Below are 23049 nucleotides of genomic sequence, written 5' to 3' on the forward strand. Positions count from 1 at the left end.
ATACTAAACTATACTAAAGAATACAGAAAGGATACTTACAGAAGGCTAAAAAGATAATAATGAAAACTCCTGACTCTTTCCAAAGTCTTGACACAGCTTGGCCCTGATTGGCCAATGAGTGAAAACAACTCAACCAGAATCCAATTAGAAGGCTAATTTATTACTTTATAATACTATATTATATTACAGAATACTAAACTATACTAAAGAATACAGAAAGGATACTTACAGAAGGCTAAAAGGATAATAATGAAACTGGTGACTCTCTCCAGAGCCCTGACACAGCTTGGCCCTGATTGGCCAAAGAGAGAAAACAACTCCCAGCAGAATGCAATGGAACAATCACCTGTGGGTGAACAATCTCCAAACACATTCCACAACACAGGAGAGGCAAATGAGAGAAGAATTGTTTTCCTTTTCTCTGAGGCTTCTCAGCTTCCCAGGAGAAAAATCCTGGGCAAAGGGATTTTTTCAGAGAATGTGAATGCCCCACTGGGGTTTGTGCTGATGCCTTTTTGGGGCCACCTAAAAACAGAAGCCAGACAAAATTAAGGGAATAAAAAGTAGTTATATTTATTGAAGGGCCTTCAGGTACATTTTGGGCAGACAAAGCCCCCCCAGGGGTTATACCCATAATAGAAGATGGGTCATGAGTTTTCACACTTTTATAAGTTTGGTCCATTTTAATATTGGGGGTTAATTTTCCAATTACAGCTTCAGGTCATTTACTCCAAATTTGCTCCCCCCAACTTATTTTTGTTTCCATCTCTAAGGGCCTTAGGCACTGAGGTGTCCTTGATCCCCAGGCCTGGAGAGGAATTGTGTCTGACCAAAATGGGAAAGCAGCAGCTCACACTGGATATGGAATTTAGAGCTATACACTAAAGGATTGCAGGCTTACAAATATATGATAAATATAAAAGCTAAAATCCTAATCCCAGCTAATGGAACACGTGAACATATTCTTCCACATACAAAAAACATGGGAATTTAGGAGCAGGAAGAGGCTGGCTGAGCCATCAAATCCACTCCCCACACTTGCAGCCATCAGGCCATTGACCCTCCTGGCATAAATGAGACCATATGTGGGTGCATCTGCCCATCTCCAGCTCCAAGCAGCTCTAATAAACCCTGTCTCACTGTGCTGCTTCGTGCTTGGGAGCAAAAGCTGGCTCTCATTAACTGCTCATCAAGACAGATTGCAGGAGATGAGCTTGTCCCTTCTGCCTTGTGCCTTGTCAGACTTGTAACAAGCCTTTGGTGATGTCCTGGGGCTGTTCCACTCTCTCTTTTTGACATCACCTAATATCAAACTTGGGATATCTAAATCAGGAGGGAACAAAAGAAAGGAGAAAATTAAGGCTTCAGCTCCTTGCTGCCTGAAGGTGTGCTGCAATGTATTTACAAGGGTTGAGCCATGGTGTGCACCTGCCAGCCTGCTTCTAAATTTGTTATCAAAGCCTCCAGAATTCATCAAAGCTGCTGAAACATAAATTGTACCAAATTAAAAAAGAAGAGACTAGGAAAAAATATCAAGATCACAAAAACTAAATAACAAAAAACTATAAAACACCTAAACTATAACCAATCATATACTCCAAAAATACAAATAAAAACAAATCACCAAAACAAAAACACCAATCAAAACATGTATACTTAATAATTTGTAAAATCTATAAAATATATATATATAATATAAACAATAAACAACTTCTACTTAATCATATAATCAGTTATACAGAAATCCTAAATTTCCCACAAAGGTACTTGAGGTACATCCAGCTATTGGGCTGAATCACATTTCCAGATCACAAACGTGGTGTTTCTACTGATACCTTAGTTCCCAACAGCACAGGCAAGTTATTTGTGGTACTCTGAGATCAAGCAGGTTATAAAATCTCAGAAGATTTGTCAGTCTTTGTTACAGGATACAGGATTCAAAGAGTAGGATTCAAACAGGAAAAAATCATAATTATATTTGTTTCCTTTCTGAAGACATGATTTATTTTATTTTATTTTGTTTTTTTTTCTTTTGCATTATTTATTATTTTATTTTATTTTTATTTTATATTTTATTTTATTTTTATTTTATTTTATTTTATAATTTTGCCAGTGTGAGTGCTGCTACTCAGATCCACAGAAAGTAATCAGAGGTGCTGCTCTATGTGAAAAAGAGTAATGAATAATCTCTGGAGGGTCTTTTGTTCAGTAGTCACCATAACAAGCCGTGGTTGTGAGCACAGAGGAATGGAAGGGAGGCAGTGGGATCAGGAAGGGTCATTCAAAAGCAGGAACTCTGAAAAGAAAGCATCAAGGGTTTGGCTGGAGAAAGCTACAAGAAAAATGTGGGAAGAAAAAACCCAAGCAGAAGAGAGACAGTTATAATACTCCAGGCAGGAAATTAGTGTGTCACACAGATAGATAAGAGGGAAAATAAGTAAGAAATGAAGTAGTGGGAGAAATTGCTGATTTCTGTGTAGTCACAGGGTAGAACCACAAACCCAGGAGCTGTAGAAATAGATAAAGATAGGAATACTTTTCATTTCTAGCTCCAAAGGAGTAAGATAAATATTTGTCCCTACTCTGCTAAAGGGGAGCATCTGCATTCACAGCTAAGTCAAAACTGAACTCTTTCCTTCCAAGCAGTCAACAGATATTTTTTATCATTTTTTAACAAATATCTTGCTCTCTTTCCTTTCATGTTCCAAATACATTACTTTTGCATATTTAGTATTTGGAAATATTCTAATATATTCCATATAAAGCTGATTTTCTTGAGGGCAGATAGAAACAAAATTTGGTCCCTATGCTTGAGTAAAAAATCTTCCAGGGTTGGAACAACCTTAGGGCCTCTCCTGTGATTTACAGAATGTAGTCATGTTTAGCTCTGTTGTTTTTAATGGCTTTATTTTTTTTCCTTACTTTTCTTGATTAGCTTTAGCTTTCCTTTGCAGCAAGGAAATTAAATGTATTATAAAATTAATAATTAGCTTCATTACCTTGGAAGAATAATTGAGTGTTCCAGTGGGGCAATTTGAATGTTGTCCCATAAATATTGAATAATGCACTATTAAAGGTCACTTTATGAAGGGTTTTAAACAAAACATATGGATGGAAAGAACTTTCAGCAGTAGCAGAGAGACCAATATTTTAATTTTCAAGTCAGTAAGGAAACACTTACTGGGCATGTTTCTTCTTTTACCCACCGCTTCAGAAATTTGCCAGAGGTAACTTTTAATTCAAATATAATTAATCAAAGTCATTCTCCATTTAAGGACGTGGCAAAGAAATAAAAAAATCTTCAGGTATTTGGTTTCAGTAGACAAGAACATTTGAGATAAATCACTGTGCTGCTTCAGCATAACTTTATTCTTCCTTGAAGAAAATCTTTTCTTTCAAGAGAACTTTCACCTGTTTTAACGGCGCTTTGCTTTTCTTCTCAGCCAATTCAATTTTCCTGAAAAAATGTCACTTTCAATCACTTCTGCCTCTTCTACCTAATGTCTGTCCTCCCTTTTCAAACTGCTGCCAGTTGCATCTTAGGGGTGCAGTAAAGTTTTGAGAGTTTGCAATAAGTACTATTTGTTTTTCAAAATAATTCCCAACAATTATAAGACAGTCTGAAGAAAGACTGTGAGAAAAAAAACTTATTTTGATAAATGGGGAATTTGAAAATGAATCCACCCAATGGCAAAGCTGAAAATTAAGTTACAGAAGGTAACTCTTAGGAGTTTGCTGGTGAATTCCTGGGGATGGAGATGAGGCTCAGAGGTCTCATCCTCCTTTTTGTCCTTCTCTTAGACAGAAGTGGCATTTGCTTTTCTCCAGTCTTCAGGCACTTCTCCCAATCCCATGGTCACTCAAAGGTTATTGACAGAGGCTTCAATGGGATCTGCCAGTTCCCTCAGCCCTTGTAGGCACTTTCCATCAAAGTCCATCCATTTACACATATCCAGTTTGCTTAAGCATTCCCTGACCTGATCCTTGTCCACCAGGGCTGAGTCTCTTGCTCCAGACTGTTCCACTGATCTCTTGGACCTGGGATTCCTGAAGGCTGCTCTGGCCAGGGAAGACTGAGGCCAGTAAAGCATTCAGGATCTCAGCCTTTTCCATGTCCTGTGTCATGGACAGCAGTGGGGCCACACTTTCCCTGGCCTTCCTGTTGTCACCATAAACTTACAGAAGATCCCTTCCCTTCCCTTCCCTTCCCTTCCCTTCCCTTCCCTTCCCTTCCCTTCCCTTCCCTTCCCTTCCCTTCCCTTCCCTTCCCTTCCCTTCCCTTCCCTTCCCTTCCCTTCCCTTCCCTTCCCTTCCCTTCCCTTCCCTTCCCTTCCCTTCCCTTCCCTTCCCTTCCCTTCCCTTCCCTTCCCTTCCCTTCCCTTCCCTTCCCTTCCCTTCCCTTCCCTTCCCTTCCCTTCCCTTCCCTTCCCTTCCCTTCCCTTCCCTTCCCTTCCCTTCCCTTCCCAAACCTTCCCAAACCTTCCCAAACCTTCCCTTCCCTTCCCAAACCTTCCCTTCCCAAACCTTCCCTTCCCTTCCCTTCCCAAACCTTCCCAAACCTTCCCAAACCTTCCCTTCCCAAACCTTCCCAAACCTTCCCAAACCTTCCCTTCCCAAACCTTCCCAAACCTTCCCAAACCTTCCCTTCCCAAACCTTCCCTTCCCTTCCCAAACCTTCCCTTCCCTTCCCAAACCTTCCCAAACCTTCCCAAACCTTCCCTTCCCAAACCTTCCCAAACCTTCCCAAACCTTCCCTTCCCTTCCCAAACCTTCCCTTCCCAAACCTTCCCAAACCTTCCCAAACCTTCCCTTCCCAAACCTTCCCAAACCTTCCCACACCTTCCCAAACCTTCCCAAACCTTCCCTTCCCAAACCTTCCCAAACCTTCCCTTCCCAAACCTTCCCTTCCTGAACCTTCCTGAAACTTCCCTTCCCTTCCCGGAACCTTCCCTGCTTCCATCCTCTTAGGTACTCCCTCTCTGTGTCTGAGCTTTGCCAGGAGCTTTTTGTTCATCCACAGAGTCCTCCTAGAATGTTTGCCCGAGTTTCTGCTCACTGAGCTTGGAGAAGGTGATCCTTGAATATCAACCAGCTCTCCTAGACAGGAGGACACTTCAGCTGATGGTACAAGCAGCTGTAGATGTTTTCTGCATCACTGTGCTCACACCAGGCCAAAACTTTCAAGTATATGGAAAACATTTTTTTAAACAGTCTTCAATTAAAAAAAAAAAAAACAAACCTTAAAAAACTTCAGGAGTATCTGAGTTTTCAAAAGGAAATGGAACATGGAAGTAAGATATTTTTTAATTAATTTCAACATTTGGTGTTTTGAAAGCATGTCCCACACATCCTTGTGTTCTCATCTTCACAAAACCCCAAGCAGATTTTTGGAAAAAGATAAGATTGGAACAGATTTTCAGAGCAGCTGTGGCTGCCCCTGGATGTGACAATGTTCACAGGGGTCCCAGGGTGAGGGAAGAGATGAGAATCTTTACTCCATGTTTCTGAAGGTTTGATTTATTATTTTATGATATATATTATATTAAAACTATACTAAAAGAATAGAAGAAAGGATTTCATCAGAAGGCTGGCTAAGAATAGAAAAGGAATGAATAACAAAGGTTTGTCTCTGACCGAGATGGTCTGAGAGAGGTGGACTGTGATTGGCCATTAATTAGAAACAACCAGATGAGCCCAATCCCAGATCCACCTGCTGCATTCCACAGCAGCAGATAAGAATTGTTTGCAGTTTGTTCCTGAGGCCTCTCAGCTTCTCAGGAGGAAAAATCCTAAGGAAAGGATTTTTCATAAAACATGTCGGTGACACCTGGATCCCTGGCAGTGCCCAAGGCCAGGTTGGACACTGGGGCTTGGAGCAGCCTGGCACAATGGGAGGTGTCCCTGCCATGGCAGGGCTGGCCCTGGATGATCTTTGCCCTCCCTTCCAACCCCAAACCATTCTGGGATTCTGTGATTATTTGTAGTTCATGCCTCATCATTAACAACAGCACCACCATTTTCCCTTTTATACTCTCCCATTACAAACTGCCAAGCAAACTGGAATTGCTGCCTAACCACAGCCTCTGCACAGCTTCCCCAAAGTGCAGGGATGGATGCAGACCTGCTCATGAGGTGTTGGGGACTGCACAGAGCTGTCAGACCTCATCTGCCCACACCTTGAATGTGACTGCCTGTAGATGGTGACATTTTTCAGGAAGCCATCAGAATAGTCATGTGTCCCAGGAGGCACCTTAAAAGAGAAAACTGAAGCAGTAAAAACAGCACAGCAGGATTTTACAGCTGTGGGATAAACCCCATCCTTTACAAAAGTGGGTCCTCTCAGCTCCTGTGCAGTGTTAAAATCCTTCAAGCTGTAAAAATGGTGGCAGCACATTGTTTTCATTGCATCTTTCTCAGCATCAAAACTCCAGAAATCTGGGATTTGGATTTTTGTTCTCCTGTCCACAGCTGTCATTAACTACCAGTTTGGTTAGTAAGATCAGGTCCTCAAGGAATCATTGAAGCAGAGCAAAACTGAGGCAATTTTTCCTATAAATATTCATAAATTTCAACAGTTGTAAACCCAAGTTTACCTGTGAGGTTAACAAATGAGTCAGTCCCTCATCCTCCAAGAAAGGGACAGAAAATGGAAAGAAATGCACTCTCTTCCTATCTCCCACTGTGCCATCAAAGAGTCTGTAATGTAGAAAAATGGAAGATAATTGTAGAGGTTCAAAGAGGTTTATAATAATGTTCCCTTTTTTTTCTGTTTTAAGAATAATAATCACAAATTGAGTTATCATAACAGTTATTCTTCACTGCAATAAACATTGCTGGAGCAGTTTATTAAAAATAGATTCCCATTATTATAATTTTAAATCTCAGTAATAGCCTCAGCCAAGAAGCCTGTTGGGTTTTTTCTTCTCTTTACTCCTAAATTATTGTGCTGGAGAAAAGAACCACTATTAACTGGGAAATATTTTGATATTTTTGCATCCCAAGTACTATTTATGTCTGGGGTTCTTTTGTGGACAGACCACTTACTTGTATCCCCTGGCAATGGAGTTCATGCTTGGAAGGAATAACATCAGACAAGGGCTTGAATGGGAAATATCTAGAAAATTTTCATTTCTTTCAATTTGCAGAAACTTCCTTTCCCATGGGGGTACTGCAAAATCAGACCCCCAATTATATTTTTGTCTTTGGCTAATCAGCAGTAAAAAGAACCTTTGATTATATTTGACATTGCCCTTAAGGGTTTGTTTGACTTGCACCAGGAATTTCTCTACCTGATGTCACAAAACAAGTTCAAGGTCATTTTTGACCATCCCACCTCCTCAAAAGTGGGGAGAGATCACATGAAGGACTGAAGCATCCCAAATATGATCCCAGAGAAGAAATGTCTCTCAGGGATCTCTAGTAGATTTGGAAACCCATTTAAAGCATCCCAAGATTTTATATCTCAGAACTTCCTCCACAAACTTTCAGCTGGGGAAAGGAACCAGTTTGGAAAGAAGCCTGCTTGTGAGTGGGGACAAATGGCATTTTTGGAGAGGCAAACCCTGAAAAAAAAATATTTTCTAGGGACTGATTTCACAGCCATGAAGATTTCAGGGACACCCCACTCTCCACAGGGAACCTGGGTGTTTTCCTGGGTCCTTCCACCTGCACAGAGCAGGGGCTCCCCTTCTCCCAGCCCCTGCTCCCCTGGAAGCACTTTCCTCCTGCTGTCCTTGTGTTCTTGCCTGGTGAGCAAGAACATTCCTCTCCTCTCCATTTTCCATCCCTTCTCCTTGTCCCCATGTCCCAGGGGAGATTTGGCCAGCTGATATTGCCTTTTAACATCAGCCAAGGCCAGGCCAGGCCTGCTCCCAACCAAGACTTCATCCAGATTTGGGCACTTTTTGGGTTTTTACAGCTGGGCACCTCAGTTCAGCAGCCCTAGTCTAGCCCTTAAACCTACTGCATATTAACTAGGAAAAAATACTGATTTAACCTCTCCAGCTTTGCTGGATGACCAGGTTATCTCAGTTTTTCAAATGCCTTAATTAGCATTTTTGACCCAATTTAGAAGTTTCTTACCGTTTTGACTAATCCTGATGATTGAACAGCAAAGCCTCAATGTGTAGACAAGCCTTGAGCTAAAGAATGCAAGTACTTTATTAAAAGATTTACAAGGGTCCCTTAAATGCAGTCTGGATATCACCTGCAGTGCCTAAATATTGTTTTAAACACCCAAGTCAAGAAACAAATCTTCTTTTCCAGAATTCAGTCGCTGCAGCTAAAAATAATCTGCTTAGCATAATGAGAAAAATAGGGACCAGGCAGCAATGGAAGGCACAGTATTTTCCCAGTGTCAGCCCCAAGATGTGAACTCTTTTTCTCTGCCCTGTGAGTTCAGGGGTGAAGGAGCTCTTTCCCCCTGACCAGTGATTGGAGTCCATTTAGGGACTGGATTTTTGCTGCTGACAGAGCTCCACTGGCTGTGACTGAATCCACACAAATTTGGCCACAGGGGATTCAGCAAAGGCTGGCACTCTTGACAGCTCACCTTTAGCCTCCTTTCCCCATGCCTACTATATCATCCTGACTGAAAATGGGGAATAATTCCATGAATTCCATGGTTTCCAGATCCACAACTGAATTTCTTGAAGATGCAGAGGAATCTCTGTATCTTTCTGTTGTTGTTGTTCAGAAATCACAAAGCAAAGTACACAAAGGCTGACATAAGGGTTGTTTTCTGTTTTGGTTTTATATTTGCACTGTCTGGCTTGAAATACAGAATATATATAATATATAGATTATATATATTAAATATATATGTATGAAATATTTGAAATAGGATATCTATGAAAAATATGAATATATATACACACACTGTGTATGATGTGTATACAGAACAAAGAAATCCCCATCCTGACTCTACAGTGGGAGACCAAGATCCAGTTTTGAGAGAAGTACATAAGGAGACAAATCAAAATAAGCAGGTGGAAAAACAGGAGAGGCAGAGAGTGGGGAAAAAAACCTTCTTGCCTACACTTTGAACAGTAGTAAATACTCTCAGCATGACTGTTAATTTGTACATATACTTATGTGGTGTATCCTGAAATTATTCCCCTAGATGAGCATCTCTAATGTTTCCATATTAAATCCTTCTGTGCATGGAACACCTTCTCTTTGTTTTCTGCTGCACTGTTGGAAAAGCAGGAGCACATCACAAAAAGACAGGCTGTGCCATTTCCTGCTTATCCTAGAAATGGCACATCAGTGATGAGAGGAAATTGCCTTGATCTTGTCTCAGGTTTTATTTCTGTGGAGTATCAGGAGCTTTTTCTCCTTCAGCTGAGAAAAGCTGAATGTTCTGCAGGGATGAAAACCATTTAATTCTGCATTTAATTTGATGTGACTACATACTTGATATCATTTGGCTTTTGGTTTTTATTCTGGTAGATTTGCAGAAAGGAGGGCTCACACTGCAGGTTTTTTAACCATGCCAGTACAATAAAAATGAACTTAAACAGGTTCAGATCAGAAGCTGAAATATTCTGGGATCAGAAAGGAAAGCAATATCAGTGTGAATCTTGAGTTTAAATAGGACAGCTGTTCAGTTACAAGGCTTCTGTGCTATTGTGATGTGGAAGTCTCATTTTTAGCACTTTAGGAGATGTCTGCAACACAAATACAAATCATTGGTGGCACTGGAACAGGTTTTCCAGAAAAGCTGAGGCTGCCTCATCCCTGGATGTGTTCAGAGCCAGGCTGGGCTGGGCTTGGAGCAGCCTGGGAGAGTGGAAGGATTTGAACCTAAATGATCTTTAACATCCAAATCAAACCCTTCTGTGAGTCTGTGATTCAAGTAATGTAAATTATTTTTACAATTGTCACCTCTGAATCAGTGATCTGGTGTTAGGAAGAGATTTTTTAATTTGAGGAGAGAAACAAGTGCACAAGTGCTACCAGTTCCTCAAAGACACTGTGAGGAATGTGTAGCAAAAAAAAAAATCTTTTCCTGTTGCTTCCTAATTTATTCTTTATTTTGATTTCAAAATTAACACTGACTTTGGAAAAAAAACAGCATCCCAAACTGTGTTGGTTCAGGATACTCTTGGGGTTTTTTTTTTATTTTTTCAAGACTAAAATTTGCAAATTAAGGAAGCCTCCTCCCCCCAAGAATGCCCATTTTCTACCTTTTGATTGGCAAAAAAGTCTTATTAAAAGTGAGCAGTTTTCTAATTTTAATTTAATTTTGCTTTTCTAAAGTGGATTATTTGCTTTGTGGTCCATAAATATAGATAAGTGTATATATATATATATATATATATAAAAGCAGCAGCTATTAGACTACCCATGTTTGTAGCTTTAGACACATTTGATTGAGCTGTAGTTACTGAAGAGCTTTATGCCTTAAGCAAGGATTACATTTATCAGTAAATTTTCAGCTACTTTCATGTTCTTACAGTCATAACTTCGATATTAAATTGTTAAAACTACCAGCAAAAGTTCCAAATCAAACCAAAGATGCTGTGTCTACTTCAATTAACACAACAGATATTTTAGAACACTTCTGTTAAGTGTCCCTAACTTGAACCTCACTTCTATTAAAAATGAGATTTTTAATTTTGAAAATGCCAAATGATTTAACCTTTGCAGTGTTGGGACACAGTGTGTGTGATTTTTGCTGTCAGTCAGTTCAAGGCTGGGGTTTCCATCCAGACAAGAACAGATCCAGCCCTGCTTTAAGATCCTTGCAGACATTTACAGCCATCCCTGATTTAATTAAGTCAGGCTTTGTTGTTCCCCCGTGCCAAAAGGACCTGAGTGTAATCTGAGCTCTACAGGAGAGCTGGCACTACCACACCTGAAAATGGAAACCAAACCTTACCTGCAGGAAAGGTCAGGCTTGTGCTCTTCTTGGAAATTAAAGCAGGAAATCATATCACTGGAGAAAAAACCTTCAGTTTTTACCAGTCCTGATCTGGCTGTAGTGATGCTCTGTGCCCTCCATGGAAGAGCTTTGTGTGCTTTAAAGCACAGCTCTGCAGGTGGATTTCAGTATGGAAATATTCAGCATCCCTAATTGAAATGGGAGAGCTGTGAGAACCCCTGGTCCCAGGGGATTCATTAACAAAAAAGCAATGCTGCACCTCATCAGCACCACTCAGGGGATTCAGACTGATGGACTTGGGGAGAGTGAGTTACAGAAATTCCTGCAGAACTTCCCCCCTAACTCAGCAGAGAGCAGGGCAGTGCTGATGTTGGTTTCCCTGCTCTAGCCTGACCTGCACAGCTCTATGAGCAGCATTTTTGCTCTCCTGCTGTTGTGGCATGGTCAGGTTTGTCCCTGAATTCACAGGGATGGCTCAGAGCCTGATGTTGGAAAATCCCTGCTCTACAGAGACAGGACAACTGAGAGGCATTTTAAAAGATTTTATTCCATTATCAGTCTTGTAGAAGGCTGAGACACAAAAGATGTAAAACTCAACACCATTCTATCAGAAGCCACCCTATTTCCTGCTTTCAATACCCCAGAAATGTTTTTCAGCCTGTTAGCTTTTGCCACACAATGCTGCTAATACTTCTAACACCACCTATTATTTTGAAAATGCCAAATAATTTCACTTTCACAGTGTTGGGACACGGTGTGTGTGATTTTTGCTGTCAGCCAGCCCAAGGTAACCAGCAGCAGGGGTTTCCATCCAGACAGGAACAGATCCAGCCCTGCTTTCAGGACCTTATCAATAATAGGTCACCTATTATTTTACCCCCATGTGGTCTTGCTACAATGCATCTTTCACAGTTCTAATTCTCCAAAATACCTGCTTTTTTTTTGCAAGACTATCTTTTGAAACTTGTTTCTAGTTCAATCTCTCTCTCAACCATGTCGTCTCTACTCCATGGCCTTCCTAATCAGCCCACTTTATCTCAGAGTTTGCATACAGATGTACAAGACTCTGTGAGCTTTCAGTCAGGTTTTGGGAGTCCTTTACAAATCCATTTCGCACACCTGGAGAGGTCAACAGAGCAGCTCCTGCTGATTCCAGTGAACCCTGAAAGCTCCTCACCTCTCCAGCCTCTGTGCTGACTCCAGGCTCCCAACACACCTCAGGAATAATCCTGTTTCCATGGAGCCACGATCGATTGAACCCCCAGCTGAAGAGATGTATAATTGAGCAGCTTCTGTTCACTGCACCCAGGAGCAGCAAATGAGTTTGAAAAGTCCAGCCTTGCTAACCAGGGGCAGCTCACCGAGTATTCCAGCACAGTTTTCCAAGTTTTCCCAGCCACTGGCAGGAGAGTGCTGTCTCAGAACATCCTTAAAAATGCATGAGGCCGCTTGCATGACAAGGCACAGACGGGAAGGGAGCTCCTGGCCTTACCTTTTCTGTCACCATTTCATTATTTATTGACAGATTTGCTGCCTTTAGTCCTGGAGTGGGTATTGATTTACACAGTGAGGGCCCTTTTACATGTTTTTATAACTTAGACACCTCATTCAATGCAAGCAGGAAGGGATCAGTTGTGCAGGTGCAGCAGCCCTGTGAGGCTGGACATCCACATGGTTTATCCATAGGGTCTAAATCTCTCTGACCCCTGGAGTTAATCAATTTTTCCTTCCTTACTCAGCTCAGTGTCAGAGAAGCCCTTAAAAATACCTCAGTTCCCCTTAAAGTTACTTCTGGAAAGGACAAAGCATCTGGCAGGTCTTTTGAAAGTGCAGCACTGTGTTAGAGACTTAAGTTCTGCTTAGAGAAATGCAAACCAAAAACGTGCTTGGATTCCTGTTCCATTAGATCTTCCAGGAAGAGGTAACAATGTGATAATCAAGGCTCCTGCCATCCTCCCAGGCAGCTGCACAGTCTGTTATGTCAGTGGAGTTCAGATGGATGATCTCAGTTCAGCTACAGCAGTCATGCTTTTGCTTTAAGACATCTTGATCAAAGGCTTTTTCTTGGAATCAGAAGGCTTAAATCTAAATAACAAAATTAATCACCTTTTAAAAAAGAGAAAAAAGTCCACATTAGTTGGAATCCTCATTTTCAGTCACTTAAACCTAATCTCCAGTAAGTAGAAATCAATTTAAAGTCTTGCTGAAATCAATAGAGTCAGTGATTTATAGCAGTAGCAAATTTGGCTCCTGAACTACAGATTTCCTGATACCCTGGTGTTCTTTAAGAGATAACTCCAACCATTGTAGTCAACAGCAACTGTTGTTTTTATTTTGCTCTGTGAATCACAGCTGGTATTTTGAGTATTTTTATGAAAATGCCAGTTCTAGCAGACTGCAATGTGAAACATTTAACAAGGTGTTATGGATCTCCAAACCATCCATGAGGGTGCAGTTTTTGTGTAGAAAGTTATAAAGTACAGCCCTGCAGGGGTGACAGGGAATGCTGATTTCTCCAGCTAGAAATGGGAAACCTGGCTATTTCTTTTTTCACCTTTTTAGGTGAAAAATATGAACAGCATAAGGGTGGGGTGTTTTACTGCCTGCTGAAACACAGAGAGAAGCACAAGAGGATGTGATGCTGTGGGTCAGAGAGCCAGGAAGGGCAAGGTGGCAGCTGAAATGAATCCTGCATTCAGTCAGTTTAAAAGTACCCCCCAAATGCTGAGCACTTTAATCATTTTTCCTGGGCACCTGAGCAGAGGTTGAAGCTGCTCTGGAGAAGGGAAGGGCACGTTCCTGCTCTCACAGCAGCTTTTTCACTAATGAGGGAGCTGTGCCCTGTCTCCTCCTTCCTTCCTTTCCCCTTCTGCTGCTTGGCTGTTCTCACACCTTCTGCCATTTATTCTGGATCACCTCAGAGGATTTATAAATCCAGTTTTTGTCTTGAAAAAGGGGCCTCAGCAGGAGCCTGTGTGTGCTGATAATGGTGTGTTCCTGTTGACAGAGAGCGAGCTGAGATTCTCACTCATATGGCCAGTCAGAAATTTGCATGTGAAAATTCCATCTCCATTACTGAAAAACACTGGCTCTAGAAATTGGAGCCCTGGCATTCAAGGCACTCTTCAGAATTTTTTACTCTACTTGTGGCATTTTGCTGCAAGAAAATAACAATTATCCAGCAAATTGGGAAGGCAGCTCCGCACTGAGCTGATCCTGGGACCCGTAGCAGCCAAGCAAGGAGGTGCAGGACTGATCCTCCTCACCCCCCCTTCTTGGCTGAGCAAGACACAGGGCCAAGCTAAGCAAATAATTGGCTTTATTGCTCATTAAGTGTGTTTGTCCCTGGTGCTGCAGAGCCCTGCAGGTGAGGGGATGATTTCGGCGCAGTGCGGACCCGAGATGGACAGGGAGGGAGCACCAGCAGGTCTCCAACACTGACAGCAGCAATTGTGAGAAATGTTACTGCTGCTATCAGCCTGGCTTCAGACCAAGCTGCTGCTGTCCAAGAAAGCTTTGCCTGCTAAGTTTTTAATGGTGTGTCAGTTCTGGATGTGACAAAGGCCTCTGAGCATCACTTACACTCGTTTTTTTTCAGCAAACCTCTCACTCTGTCCTTGCAAACCCTTCACTCTTTCCTCGTTTCTAATGCAGGTTTTCCCTTATAGGCAGTCTTTGTCCTGAAAAACAGCCTGTGAGTAGCAGCAGAGGCTTCACTGATTTATTTACTGTGCTAGTGAGCTGGAAAAACCAACTGTAATTTTTTAATCAGGATAAACCTGAGCTTGGAACTACGTCAGCAGCTCTGTCTCCTTTGCTTCCTTTCAAAGGAAAACACAACATCCCATCAGTGCTTCCCCTTCCACAGTCAGCAAAGCCAGGAGATGCCCAACAGAGCTGGACTCCACCTGCACTCAGCACTTGTGCACCCCCAGCACTGCACCAGGTCATAATTTGCTCCTAAATCAACATAATTACATCAACACCTTCCCTGAGCTAACAGGGCTGCAGGGACTCAACCCTGGCATGGTTTCTGATCCCATGGAATCATCCCAGAGCAATCTCTGAGAGCTTTATTTTTTGCCCACTCACTCTTGAAGCAGGATGTGTGAATGCCCTGTTCAAGCAGTCTCATCCTGACCTTTGTTAACTAAAACACCCTGTCACAGTCACCAGCCCTGCTTCTCAAAACTTTCTGAGATAATCTCTCAAATAGCACAGAATTTCCTCCACATGGCAACCACAACTTGAAAACCCTCAGGCTGTCACCCTCACTGATGGTATCTCTGTTGGAGTGTTGTGAAGACAAATTGCTTTTGCTTTAGTGGAGGCTCTGATTCATGAGAAAATGCATTGACCTCTCATGTAAAAACTTGGTAAGAGCATCTTTTTTTGCAGTCTGTGATGATCCTTGTATTGAAAATAGCACAAATCCTTAGAAATTTTTTGTTCCGGAGTAGATGAAAGAAAAACACCATGCAAGCTCTCTGGCATTTGAAAGAGGAATGAGGTAAATCTTTTGGGAGAAAGGAGTGCTTCTCAGCTTGGTTCAGTTCTGCAGACAAGACAGCTATCTTGAATAAAATCCAAGAAAATTCAGCAGTGATGTTTTTCCCTGCATGTAGCCTGTCAAATTCACCCCAACCCTTCCCACATCTGAAGCTGACCTCTGGAATATGGCTAAAAACATCTGTTGGTTTTTTTGCAAAGTGTTTTATATCAGCTTAGTTGTACTGAAATAAGGATAAATTATTTTTATTCAGTGTTGCATAAACTCAGAAAATACTCCCTGTTTGGTAGAATGTGTTGCTTATTGTAAATATCACAGTTAAGTGATTTTTAGCATTTGTTCACAAATATTTATTTGAACTAACATTTTCTTAAATGTACCATACTAAATAATTCATTAGAGGGCTGGCCATTAAGGACAAAAAAAAGACTGAGGTAGCTCTGGCTTAAATTGCATCATTCAGATTTGACTGGATGCTTATTTCTGTACAAACTCAAGGTTCCTTTACAGCAAATCCTCCTTTCTTAAAAAATTACAGAATCACTGAAAGGTCAGGGTGGGAAGGGACCTCTGAAGATCATCCCGTCCAAACCCCATTTTTAAAAATGCATCAGAAAATGGGAGTTTTAGAATGTCTTTTGTACTAATTAAGCCAAAATGCATGAATTATTAAACATGCTCATTTACAGTGCTCATGCACTTGAAAGGTTTGCTTTCATTACTAATAAGGCACAAACATAGCTGAAAAGTGGTAATTAGAGCATCAAAGGCAATGAACCATCCTGAAACTTCATAATGTTTTGCCCAAAAAAACATCATTCAGCTGAACAGCAAGAAACCAAAAATTGCCTACACTGTTGTGTCCAGAGGATAAGAACCAAAGTCTTTCCAAGCAGCTCCAGAGATCCAGCAAGAAACCTTTTTTTTCTGCTCAAAAAACACCTTCAGAATTGATGTAGGAATGGCAAAGGTGAACCCCCGTGGTTACATTTCAAAGATTGTGTTTTCAAGTCAGAAACCCATTAGTTCTTCTAAATCAAAGACTTTTTTTTTTTTCATCCTGCGAGACCGTTTCAACCCTAGCACAGAAGGAAAAAAAGTTCCATTCTCAAAATTTTTCTTTGCCAGTGATTTTAATAATGTGCCCTGTTTTATAAGCAGTTGCAGGGAGAGATGCTCCTTGCAGATGAGAAGGAGCACTGACGCTTTTTATGATGGGAAAATGTGTACATCACATCAAATAATGAGGGCTCTGCATAAACCATGGCAGAGATTGTGCTTTGAGTACCCAGCTTTGGAGAACAAGTTACACTCTGTGGTTTCTCATTACTGAAATCCTGCTGGAACTTTGCCCCCAGACATTTAGAAAATTGCAGTAAAATGACTGCATATTGTTTACACAGATTATTGACTATGCTTTCTTATGTAGATTTAAGGAGGGGGGGGAAAGGTCTTTTTTACATAGCTCCAAGCTCCTAAATACACTTGAGAAATGTCTAGACAGCAGCTTGAAAACCAGCCTCCATCTCTGTAAGGTTCAATGCTCATCTTTTTTGTAGTCCACTGATACCCATGGCTCCCAAGAAGCAGCAAATGTGCCAAGGCACAGAATCAGCCCAGTGAGGGACCCACGGGGAGCTGTCAGAGAGCCACGCTCCAGCTGCTGCTCCACACCAGCTCCTTCCTGGAAAGCCAACCAAAAAAAAAAAAAGCAGGAAATGCAGTAGAAAGAGGGAGCAGGTGTAAAATGTCCTGGCTGGTGTTAACAAGGCAGTGACAGCCCCTCACAGGCAGTGGTGGGTGACAGACACCTCTGGGAAAAGGCCAGTTGTTGTGGGAAATGGAAACATGGAGTGGTTTGGGTTGGAAGGGAGGGCAAAGATCATCCAGTGCCACCCCTGCCATGGCAGGGACACCTCCCACTGTGCCAGGCTGCTCCAAGCCCCAGTGTCCAGCCTGGCCTTGGGCACTGCCAGGGATCCAGGGGGCAGCCACAGCTGCTCTGGGCACCCTGTGCCAGGGCCTGCCCACCCTCCCAGAGAACAATTCCTAATTCCCAATATTCCATCTAACCCTACTCTCTTTTAGTTTAAAGCCATTATTCCTTATCATATCACCCCATGCCCTTGTCCCAAGTCCCTCTCCACCTGTCTTGGAGCCCCTCTAGGAACTGGAGGGGGATCTGAGGTCTCCCTGGATCCCTGTCTTCTCCAGGCTGAACATCCCCAGCTCTCCCCTCCTCTCTCCACAGCAGAGGTGCTCCAGGATTGGGCTCAACATAGAAAGTTTTTCCTCCTCTGCTTGAGCTGAGGGACCCCAATGGAGCATGGGAGTGGGAGAAAAACCCCCCTTTCTGACCCCAGCAGTCTCTAAACATTCCTGGCGAGAGGGAAGTCCTCACTTTGGCATTAGAATTAGTCCCAAAGCTCTCACACCTGCTGTTGCCACCTCAGAGGTGCATTTTGCTGGCCCTGACAGTGAAACCCCCACAGCTGAGGCAGTCAAACCAAGCTCCTCAAAACCTCCATTGGGCAGAGGGCAGAGAGATGTGGGGAGCATCACTCTCACTCCCACACTCCTCCCTCTCTCCCTCTGGGGAGGAGTGGGGTAGGAACAGAACACAATTCTCCAGAATATCACAGTGCTGCACAAGGCACAGCCACAGGGAGCAAGTGACACAAGAACTTCCCATCCTGCTGTCTCCTCCCTCACAGGGAATGCTCTTTGGAGCAAACCAACCCCACAATTGCATTTTGGAAGGACTTGCACTACAAGGGGATGCAGAAGCAGAGGAACAGATGTGACCAGGAGGTCTGGGTGCCAAGGGGACAGGGCAGGTGTTGGACAGCACAGATGTGCCCACGGGCAGCTTGGCTCAGTGCCTGGGGAGAAGTGCAGGGACTTGGTGCCTCCCTGCTCCTGTGTCCATGTCCTGCTGTCCTTCATCCCAGAAGCAGCAGCAGCAGCGTTGCTGTCTCAGCTGAAACAGGCCTGACAGGCAGAATTGTGCTTGGCATGGAAGGCACTGTAGGAGAACCAGGCAAACCAAGGAGTAAAACCAATTAAAGTTAACACCAGCCATTTCTGAAGAGGCAATCAGTGTGATTACCATGACAAACCTCCCCCTCTCCCTCCAACTCCACGGTGTGTGTCAGGCTCATCTTGAGATACTCCCATCTTACTCCACGGGGGTAGAACACCACGTGCTGTGAGCCTGTGCTGGAGATGCATCCAGAAAAAAACATATGGTGTTAGACTGTGCCTGAGGGATTTCTATAGGAATAAACAAGGATTCTGGCCAAATGCAACTCCTCAGCAATTCTCTGTCTGTGACCTGGAATTACAGATAGAGCAGATGCTGTTGGTCTTTTAGCTAAGACTTGCAGTGCCTTGACTTACGTGGGAAAGCAGAGGACCTGTTTTATTTTAGGTCATTGGACAGCTTTTAGCTGGGCTAGAAAGAACAAAATTGTTAAACATAGTTTTATTATGAAGAACTGCTTTCCTGGTCTGTTGTTTATGCCACTGGCACAGGTCAGCCTTAATTTCTCCTGCTGCAAATAGCTCATGGAGAGCTACACAGGTGGTGTGGTGCCAAGAGTCTCCTGCTTTAAACATTCAGGATGCATCCCATCTGTAGATGAGACTCTGGGTTTGATATCAACCATCAAAAAAAAGCAACTCCATACCTGCAGAGATCTGTAAAGAAAGGAAAATACTGTTCTGAATTCTCCTGTAACTGTGCTTTTTTTTCCATACATAGGTGAGGTTGCACCATTAAATATTTTTAGAAGGGAATGTCATTATGTGCCTGATTGCCTCTCATTTCCTTGAAGGAACATCATGAATGCCTAACAGGCCCAGGAGTCAGGAGAAATAATGAATAAGAGGTTTTCTTGACAATACACAGCAGAAAGTTGATGCAAGAGCTCAGGTGCCAGTCCCAGTGCATTTTGTTACCACGAAACCAGCAGCATCTTGGTGGTCAGAGTGGTAAAAAATTATTAGTGAATTAAACACAGTGATGATGGTTGGCAGTTAAATTTTGTTATACGAGGACAAGAATGTTTCTGTTTTAGTAAGAAATCTCTTGAAGATTACAGCCTTAATGCTCTTAGATCCATTTTAAATAGTTTAGTCATTCTGCTCAAGACTGGGACTCGTTAATTGGAATTGTGAAGGTTTCCATTTAAAATGGAAGATGAAAATCAGAAATTTACTGAGCCTCCACATTTTCCAAGTTTTGACAAAGGAAAACCAAGACCTTTTCTGTTCAGATTTTGAGAAAAAGCTCCTGGTCTTTTCATTTTATTTCCTTCATGCTGTGAGTACATGTAACGAACACTGCACTTCTCATTCCATTGTGAAAGCAAATACTCAGAGTGAATTCTTGTGGATCTGCCCAAAAGGAATTTGTTGCACAATTCTGTAAAATCATAGCACAGTAAATGGCTGACAAATAACCTGTCAATCACCAATTCTGATCACAGATCCTCCCCTTTGGTGGCCAAACCGCCTCGAGTCGCTCCCGCTGGGTGAGCGCCGCGTAGTGCACAACCCAAAATAAAATCTCTCTTCTCCCTTTTGCCTCCCCAGGTGATCTCATGCATTTGCCACCCTACCTTAGGATGGACTTTTTATTGAACCGTGGCGTGCAGGGCACGAGCAGAGACCTGGGTTTGGGGCAAGCCTGCTTGGAGCCACAGAAAAGCCGAACCTTGAAGCGTCCCACCGTGCTGGAGCCGATCCCCATGGAGACATCCTCCACGAGAGATGTCCAGTCATGGCAACCTGGTGCTGTGGCAACGTTACCTCAGCGAGAAGGAGCTGAGCTAGGACAGGCTCAAGCAAAAATGAGCAGCTCCCAAGAATCCCTGCTGGACTCCCGGGGCCACTTGAAAGGAAACAATCCCTACGCAAAATCTTACACCCTGGTATAACGAAAAGAGCATGGCTGGACAGTGGCTGTAAATATTTACACTGAAAAACAAAACAAAACAAAACAAAAAAAAAGTCCAATGAAAGCTACCTTTTTTTTATTGAATTCCAATATTTATAATTAAAGAAGAAGATTGCCAAAATATTTGACAAAAAAAAATAATAATATGAACGACAGACAGTGCAAAGACTCTCTTGCTTTTTTTCTGTCTGAGTGTGAGCTTCATCTGACTGGACATCTGAATTTTTGGGTAAAAGAGTCCAGTTTTCTGATCTTCACAAGCGTTTGTGTTTTTACTGATTTTCTACGAAGTGCATGGAGACTTAACAAAAACATTTTAACTGGAAGTTCCATCAGACAAGATTTAAAAGGGAAAAAAAAATCACAAAAAAAAAATCACCCTCTTTGTGAATTCAACAGGAACATTGATTTGGAAAAACGAAAAGTCTTTTGTCATGTTTGCACTTTTTTTTTTTTTAATTAGAAAATGGGTCCTTGATTGTTCTTTTTTTGTTGTTAATTAGGATGAGTGATGTCAGTGGAGTGAGGAGATTGATTTGGGTTTTTTTTTAATATTAATTTAATGAGACACTCTTTGCATTTTGTCTATGCGAAATAAAAGGGTCTTCTGCCTTTATTTGTGATGTCTGCTTCCATCACCTTTTGCTGTGGTTTTCCCAAAGTGTGATATCATGTCAGTGCCATCCTCTGAGTAATGTCTTCTTGTGCCTTGGGAAAAAAAGAAAAGGAACTCAGGGGTCACATTTTTGGAAAAATAATTGGGGTTCACTTTTTTTCTGCCATGGGGCAGAGGCAGAAGGGTGCAAGCCCTGAGTGCTCTGAACCAAAATCACCCAGGACTCTCAGCATTTGCTCCATTTCACACCAGCAGGCTTTGGTTGAGCCTCAATATTTTTTGGATCACAGGAAATGCACTGACGTTACTTTACTTCCTCCTTAGAAATGGATCTTTATTCCATTTGGGAGCAGCTCTTATGGAAATTCTTTGCTTACGTAAGGACCGGGGTGGAAAAAAACCAACAACTTTTCCCATAATAGGAAAAATGGGAGGAAAAAAGTTATTCCAGGTCTTTCTCTAGAGGGAAAAAAAGCTTGTTACGTGGGAGCTGTCAGCTCATATTACTTTGTTGCATCCTCTGATTCCATGAGAAGTGATATTGCTTGTTTTATGCAGAGCATAAATGATTGAGTACCAAAGTCAGTGTTTTTAACACAACAGCCTTGCTAAGTGCCTCCTTATGTGTCTCCTGGCCAAGGCAAAACGGAGCAGAGCATCCCAAATTGGTGCCAAAGTGTTGTTCAGCACTGGCTGGAGGTGCCAGCTGTGCTCTGGCAGCAGCAGAGCTCGGAGTGCTTGGGCAGGGTGGGAGCTCCCCAGGATTTCCGTGGCTGTGGGCATTGTTAACACGAACATTTCTGCACAGTGCTCAACTCAGACTGTTCTAAAACACAAAAGTGCAGCAATGAGTGGTTGTTTTGTCACTGGTTTTGATGGGATTGTGCTGTTGAAAGGGCACGAAGTGAGCCAAGTACTTAAAGTGTCTTGAAATGAACCAGGTTGTGCTTGCACCCATAGCTCTGCCAAGCCCAAGGGCTCAAGGTCTGCAGAGTTGAACAGAAGAGGCCAGATGAAGACATCCTCAAGGTATGTACTCCTCCTAGACCTGCAGATTGCTGAGATGTCACTCAGTTAAGGGATCATTCCCCATCTAGCCTGCATGTCTGACCAATACGGTCATAAAACATTAAAAATTGCTTTAAAGTACCCCAAAAAAGAAACAAACCAAACCAACCTCCCCCCCGCCAAAAAAACAAAAAAAACCCAAACAACAACAAAAAAAAGCAACAGCCAACCTTTTGCCTCCAAACCAGAAATTAAAAATGTATTGTTAAGAATTACCCATTAAGGATTTCCAAACAGAATGAAGTAACTATCTATTAGCACAATGTTTTAGTTGATAGTTGATAGCACTATGTTTTAGATCTTTTAGTGGGGGTGTTCAGTCAAAGGTTGGGCTCAATGATCTTGAAGTTCTTTTCCAAGCTTAACAATTCCATGAAAAAAAGATTAAGCTCTTCATTTGCTTTGGTTTGATGTGTTAGTTCTCTTTTCCACAGAGAAAAATGGTGTTAATAAGAACCTAATTAAAACATGCAGAAAGAAATTTCTTTTACTATTTCCCATTGAAAAAGCACAGAAAATGAAACTTTTATAGAAGATTTTGGGGCAATTCAGTCCTATTTCATTCCCTCAAAAGTCTTTCTGCTGTGCTCAGCTTGAGGTGGATGGGGCATTAGCACTGCATGTAGAAATAAAAACTGATTTACTCAGTAGCATTCAGAACTTTTGAGTCTCCAAACACTTTCATATTCTATATTCAAAGCTTCCTCCTTGTCCTCTGCAAAAAGGTGAAAAGCTTTTGGACAAAATTGAGGTTTGATACATATATTCCTGTGGCTTTTGGCTTCCCTCAGGCACAAGGGTGACGGGTCCTGTGGCTGCCCATCAAAACTTCAGTGACAGGCAAGAATGAACCAGCAATGGAGGCAGGAAACAACCACATTTTAAACTCTTGACGCCTGCTGATAGTGGAAATATTCCAGCATCTCCCTACATCTACATTTGGCTGATGATCTGGAAAAGTGTCAACCGTCCTTGACTTAATGAGACTTCCCCCTCATCTGTATTCAATG

The 23049-nt window shown here is 42.2% G+C and overlaps 1 protein-coding gene across 1 annotated transcript in view; it reads left to right on the forward strand.

Annotated features, from left to right (window-relative positions):
* DSCAM (DS cell adhesion molecule) overlaps window positions 1–20949 on the forward strand; it is a 498888-nt gene extending 477939 nt beyond the window's left edge. Inside the window, exon 33 of the mRNA XM_059840105.1 lies at window positions 19992–20949. Coding sequence (XP_059696088.1) covers window positions 19992–20335 — 344 coding nt within the window. The 3' untranslated portion in view covers window positions 20336–20949. The remainder of the gene's footprint in view (window positions 1–19991) is intronic.
* The last annotated feature ends 2100 nt before the right edge of the window (window positions 20950–23049 follow it).

The sequence above is a fragment of the Haemorhous mexicanus genome, chromosome 2 (genome assembly GCF_027477595.1).
Source record: "Haemorhous mexicanus isolate bHaeMex1 chromosome 2, bHaeMex1.pri, whole genome shotgun sequence".
NCBI lineage: Eukaryota > Metazoa > Chordata > Aves > Passeriformes > Fringillidae > Haemorhous > Haemorhous mexicanus.